Source organism: Rhagoletis zephyria, unplaced genomic scaffold (assembly GCF_001687245.7).
Source record: "Rhagoletis zephyria isolate East Lansing unplaced genomic scaffold, Rhagoletis_zephyria_1.1 Rzeph_scaffold_00214, whole genome shotgun sequence".
NCBI lineage: Eukaryota > Metazoa > Arthropoda > Insecta > Diptera > Tephritidae > Rhagoletis > Rhagoletis zephyria.
In genome coordinates this window covers 291,375-298,226 of record NW_016157298.1, presented here as the reverse complement: position 1 = coordinate 298,226, position 6,852 = coordinate 291,375, and the positions used below count along the sequence as shown (strand labels likewise).

The following is a 6,852-nucleotide window of genomic DNA, read 5'->3' as shown; positions in this document are numbered from 1 at the left end:
CCTTTAACGAACTGTACAAATTTAACTACGTGCCAAAGCGAATTGATATAAGGTGTTAGCAGGAGTACAAAAACATAAATTTACATGTATTTTGTTTTTGCTTTTGCGGCGTAAACTGACAAAATCTGTAAGAGTGTGTGTGGAAGTGCAAACAAAAGTTGCGTTCCAGGTGCTCACGATACTCACGATTTGCAGGTTTTTTTTGCAGGAAAGCGTTCCAGGTACCAAAAACCCTGTACGTCAAACCACTTTTGTAAGAGTAACTTGCACTCTCTCTCAGTCATAAGTTGCAGGTTTTAGTCCGAAGTTTTCCTTCCTGTTCATGAAGTGTCAAACGATAGGTAAAGTTGCATTTGTAACCAAAAACAGAAAGCAAAGAACATTAAGCACCACGGAGATAATCAAATAAATACGTCAAGCATTGGATATGTGTGAGGTTGGCTGGTGTCTTGCCCGCAAACGTTAAAATAAACGCGTCGATGCAACAAACAATTTCTTTTCATTGTCCGCGCACTTGCTCACCACTACGATCAGAAGGCAAGTGCGCTTGTTTTTTGTCAGGTATAACGCGAGACGGTTGATATATTTGATCGTCTCCATGGCGATTTACATTAAAAAAAAATAATGGAAGTAGTTACAGGAAAAGTGGTTTCTCGCGTTCCAGGTGACTTTTATTATTTCACGCTCACTCCTCTCTTTCAAGAGAGTAATTTTGTTATTTGACAGATTTAGAGGTTTTTACACGAAGTTATCTGGAGGGCAACTAAAATATTTCAATTTGATTTTACATATTACCCGTGAGGCGAAACACATACACAAAATCTGCTGATATAGTAACACAACCTTATATAAAAACGCCTTGGTTTGTGCTGTGCATTCAGTAGTTCGTGATTTTTGCGTATTTCAAATTTTGATTTTGACTCAAAATCAAAGGGGCAGATTTATAGTCAAAATTAAATTGATACTTAAAGTTAGTTGTAGTTTCTGGACATAACTTTTAATTGGTTGTCTGTCAAAAAATTTCCAATTAACTTTGGGTGGGCTTTTGTATAGAGCTGCACTCTTTATTATAAGGTAACCAGGCAGAATTAACCAATGATACCTGGTGAAGATGATTTAGGAGGCATTATTTTTAACAAAAATGCAAATACGACCGCCTAGGCATCCTATGGGTCCCTAAAGAGGCTTTAAAAAATTACCGAAAATCACACATTTTACTTGCGTTTGCACAAGAAATGTTAAATACCCTTGATAAGAAAAATGGAGGTTAGCTTTGAAATCAGGGGGACCTATTCTTCTATCTCAAGTCCCTTTTTGACAAAAATCTGCCGTCCGTATACCAACTTTTAAAACCAACTAAATTTTGATTATGAATAGATACGCCCCAAAAAATTATTTGGACAATTTAAGTACTTGCGAGGTGTATGAACTGCATAAGTATCGATTGATATCATAAAATATTCGCAAAATTTTATAATTTTATCGATTTCGTTATCGATATTTTTATCAATCTTGTTATCGATATTTTTAACGGTTTTGTTAGATATTTTTATTGATTCTGTTATCGATTTTGTTATCGATAATTTTATCGGTTTTGTTATCGATATAATTATCGATTTCGCTATCGATATTTTTATCGGTATTTATATCAATATTTTAATCAATTTTTTTAATCGATTTTGATACCGGTATTTTTATCGATTTTGTTATCGATATTGTTTTTGAATTTGTTATCGATATTTTTATCGATTTTGTTATCGCTATTTTCATCGATTTTGTTAGCGATATTTTTATCGATTTTGTTATCGATATTTTTTACCGATTTGGGTTTCGACGTTTTTATCGATTTGATTATCGATATTTTAATAGTAGTAGTATATTTATTTATTCAACTTGTAGATACATTATGAAAAATATTTAGTTTCAAAACAAGTACAACGTGGTTAAATTTAAATAAATAAACAACAGATGTGTTGTATGTCACGCTATATAATACATAAATACATCGATACATGTTCAATAAGATTCATAAATTATTAAGTTCCTATATTGAGAGCTTTCTCGTAGATACTTATACAAAGCTAATCGCGAAGAATCAAACTTATGTTGTTCTTGCTAAATTCATCACTAAAATATGTTTGTGATAATGGAACAAACTGTGGGTACAGGTCACGAGAAGTTAACTTTTGGGCACATTCAACAAACATACAGAACTCATTCTTAACAAGCTTATCCAGTAACGTAGGGATGTAACTGCCTAGTACATTTGGAGAGAAGTCTGTTATAGCCTCCATATTTGCCTTATGGACAATATCGTTCCAGCCTTTTACCCAATAAGTAGCTTTCTGCAGCGTCTCTTCCGCCAGTATTCGAGGCAACCTTGAGTTTTCTAGGTTCAGACCAGTGTGACCGTTTTGATCCAAGTGGATCAAAACTGATACATTTTTCGATGAATTTTGGAGAGATACTTTTTTTTCAATTTTGATACTTTTCCAAATACAAATGAAAAAAATCTGTAAATTTTTATGCATTACAAAACATGTCGTGCACCTGTGGCAACGTACATCCAAAAGTTCATTGTCGTTCTCTGAACGAACCTTTCATGTATTGTGATCAGTGTTGCCGTTTTAGCCCTTTGGTGGCTAAATTTAGCTACCACATACTTTTTTTGGCCACATAAATTTAAAATTGCCCCTAGCCCTTTTTTTTGCCCTTTTTAGAATTTATTCATACTTGGCATGAAAACGTTGTATATGCTTAATTTGTTTTTTTTGCAGTCATGTAAGAGATGAATTTTTAAACTAAGAAAGACTGATATATGTACATATATGTATCGTATGCTCCTCACGCTTTCATCCATACATACTGTAAAAGTGTGGGGCGATTTAACTATAGTTTAAAATAGATGAGTTCACGGACCTTAATATGCCAAATTTGTTAAACGACCCATCAAGTCGATTGACCGTGTATGTTCTTGTGGTGTGATTGTACCAGCATACTGGTGTCGTGAGTGGTGAAATTAGCTAAATTTTCTAAGTAAAAAGTATTTTGGCGGAAATTTCTTGCCCTTTATGAGTCAAAGCCGTGTTTGTGGAAGATTACGTTCACGATATTGACGTTGTGAATTACAAAAAAAAACAATGCTTAACAAAATGCCTGAAAAATTATGAAATTTCGGCTCTAATCATTTCGATCTTTCCTCAACCTCATTTTTAAAGAAATAAATATTGTACCAACATGCTGGTAAGTTATATGCTTCGAGCCTGATGGTACAATCACTTGATGGAACCACCAAGCTGGTGTCGCATATTTCCCCTTTTATACAAAAAGGTTTTTGGTTGGATAAAATATTAGCTTTTTTCCAGAGTTCATTGTTTTTATATACCATTACTTATTGAAAATGTTTACGTATATACTTATAAATGTATATGTAAGTAAACAATTTTAGCTACGATTTTTAGTCACAACGATTTTTTTTGGCTCTTTTTTAGCCCTTTTTTTAAAGGAATTTGGCTACTACTAAAAATTATGCGCGGCAACACTGATTGTGATTCATGATCCATGTCGAAAAACGTCAAAATGTGAACAAACGAACAGTATCATAGCGCTGCATTTTTTATTTTCGCTATGTTCAATAACAGAAATTAGGGCTTGGTACTCGGTAACTCGGTGCTCGGTAAAGCCCTGTTTCCACAGGAAAACACCAATGTCGTGATAACCATNGAAATTAGGGCTTGGTACTCGGTAACTCGGTGCTCGGTAAAGCCCTGTTTCCACAGGAAAACACCAATGTCGTGATAACCATGTCACAAAATATATTTCCAATGGATACCGCCTTATTGCTTGACATCTATTGCAGGCAATTTGATAGTTTGACAGCCATATTTTCACTTGATAGAAAGCATGCTGGTGGTTATATAGATGAAATATTAATATTAAATCAAAATAAGACTCTGTTCCCTATTGGATTATTTATGACAACGTTTTAGGAAGCTATTCAGTAAGTTTGTTTAAGATTTAAATGTTTTTTAACAACGAAATTGAGAGAATGTTGTCTGGCAGCGTCATGCGGCAAATGCTTATACATATCTAGACATCAAAGTGCCCACACGCAAAAGTTGGTAGGCAATAAAAATTGCAAGGTGTAACTGCAACTGAAATTGCGCAAATCGCATTCGGTAAATAATTTCAGCTTGCTCGTGCAATAAATGTTAAATTGTTTTGGAAAATGGTTTTTCATAAAATTATTGGTTTTATTCCATATTGATGCTTTGGTACTTAAATGAAAAAAAAGGTGATACATATTGATACATTTTAAGACTCTTTTCTGCTACAATTTTTCACAAGCCCGCGGTCACACTGGTTCAGACATCTGACTATAAAAAGCATGTATAAAAAGATACCCGTTTCAAGGTGCAGCATATAGTTCGGCATGTTAGGTGGGAGAAAAATAAGTTTTTTATGAAAAAAACGTAGAAGCTTTTCCACTTGCTCATATCTTTCAAAGCCCCATAATATTTTAATATATTTTGTTATAGATATCTTTATTTATTTTGTTATCGATTTTTTTATTGAAATTGATTTCGAATTTTTATCGATTTGGTTATCGATGTTGCTATCGATATTTCTATCTACATTCTTATCGAATTTGTTATCGATAACTTTATGTGTTTCGTTATCGATATTTTTATCGATGTTACTATCGACACACATGCTGACATCATTTGGCATGACATGCCATCCTATCACGTCACTCCACATTATATCACATGGCATCTCATCACGTCATCGCACGTCACACCAACTAGGAGAATATGTAGATGAAGAAAAGGATAAAAGCAAGAAAGGATATAAAAGATAAAAACATAGATGTAAGCTAGATATGTAACGTAAGTTTCACTTCTCCTGTGTGCCCCAGGCGCACTTAATTTTTTTTTTTGTAAATTTGAACTATAACAGCCCCACAAACAATTCCTTTATTAGTGTGAATTACACCCAGTATCATGCCATCAGCTGTATTTCTTACTAGCAAATATCTACTAGTAAAAATTTATTCAGTAACAATCCAGTAAAACTTGCACGTTTACCTATCATTTTCGCTCTCTCAATTTCCCCTACTATGCTACTTTCTTGCAAGTTTTGCAAGAAACCGCCAGCCAGTAAAAATTCCAGCAAAATGGTTACATATAGCTTTTACTGGATAATGTCTAAAATAACACACGTTGAAGTGCATCATTAGATTTCCTACCCATAAAAAGGACAGAAAATATATATGTACGACCTACCACTTCTCAAATGCATGCAAGGCAATGGATTTTCGCTACGATCCTTTATCAATTGAAGCATGTTCGCGAATAAGGTTGTAAACGACAATTTTTTCAAAACTGTTTTTTTTGCATTTTATAGTTATAATTACTCTCTTCTGTCTGTAAAAAAAAATTTGAGCAAATTACTGCAGGCATTCCCACTCAAAATGCTCTCTAATGCAAGCAGTCAGTGGAAGAACGTTACATGTTGCTTATGTTATCTGTGCAAAATGTCAAGAAATGAATATTCATGTGTTCTTAATAAGACAAACAGAGGGTCAAAAAGGAAAATAAATATAGAAAATTGGAAAGACCTAAACAATAAAAGATTAAGAAATAGTGGGCAATCATATGTGAATAGAAAAAATAAAGTAGTGCCGGCTAAATAAAATAACACACGTTGAAGTGCATCATTAGATTTCCTACCCATAAAAAGGACAGAAAATATATATGTACGACCTACCACTTCTCAAATGCATGCAAGGCAATGGATTTTCGCTACGATCCTTTATCAATTATTGGCCTCACCCGAGGTAAGGCATATTTAACACAGCTCATCTCTGCACCCACAATCAACATAGGCCACATAGTTTAAACTGGAAAGTACATTAATATCAGGATCATCTAGTTCAGCCTAGACTTAACTGGTTTGTGCAAACCGGCTTCGGAAAGACCAGTTTATCCTGCGCTAAATCGGTATATCCTATCGCATGTTGGTAGAACTAGTTTGGCCTAGGCAAAACTAGTTTAGCCGTAAAGTCGGGATTGGCCGGTAACATATCGCTCATTTACTTCAACAGTGTCACAACTCAAAAAACCAAACTCGAGAAAACGCCTTTAAAGTTTTGAATTTACATACATACATTCCGATGATAAAAATGAATACATATTTTGTTCTAGTGGGCTACTCGTAATCAATACATCTATAACATTTTTACACAACATAGAAGAAGAAGCAGCGGTAGTTTCTGCATATTTAACTCAATAATCAACAATAAATTTGTAATTTTTGGATTATGACACTATTGAAGTAAATGAGCGATATGTAGTTATGCACCAGTGAAAAAAAAACGTATGCAATTGCAGCGGCGTATTCAAAGGTTTTAAAAAATTGATTTGGTCCCGAAATTTTCTTCTTCTTTATTCGGAAAAAGTAAATGTTTCTCCGTTATTGTTTAGGTTTCGGGTATTAATGAGACACCGAGTTTCTGCTTGGTATACTTTCAGTATGTATCATAAGTTTATTTACAATAATAGTCGCAGTTCACTGTATTAAATTTATTAAACGAGGGTTGTGTATGTGACGCGTTTGCTTTGGCGGCTGATGAGCGAGTGGCTCAGCCTTGCTTCGGTGGTTAGTAACTGAAGGCTCCGTTATGCATACTTGGCATGGCTTGAGAGCTGTCACATAAGAAATCTGTTAAATGAGCCGCGCGTGTAATCGGTTATCGAACGCACAGCACTACATACGTAGAAGTCTGTTTTTGATTTCTACGTAAAAATGGTATAGCAGTGCATGCAATGCCAAGTATGCATAACAGAGCCT

The 6,852-nt window shown here is 34.4% G+C and overlaps 1 protein-coding gene across 1 annotated transcript in view; it reads right to left on the bottom strand.

The window, feature by feature from the left end:
* Positions 1 to 2,058: 2,058 nt before the first annotated feature.
* The window catches only part of LOC108358145 (uncharacterized), an 11,660-nt gene continuing 6,866 nt past the window's right edge, over positions 2,059 to 6,852 (bottom strand). Inside the window, exon 2 of the mRNA XM_017609320.1 lies at positions 2,059 to 2,597. Coding sequence (XP_017464809.1) covers positions 2,082 to 2,597 — 516 coding nt within the window. The 3' untranslated portion in view covers positions 2,059 to 2,081. The remainder of the gene's footprint in view (positions 2,598 to 6,852) is intronic.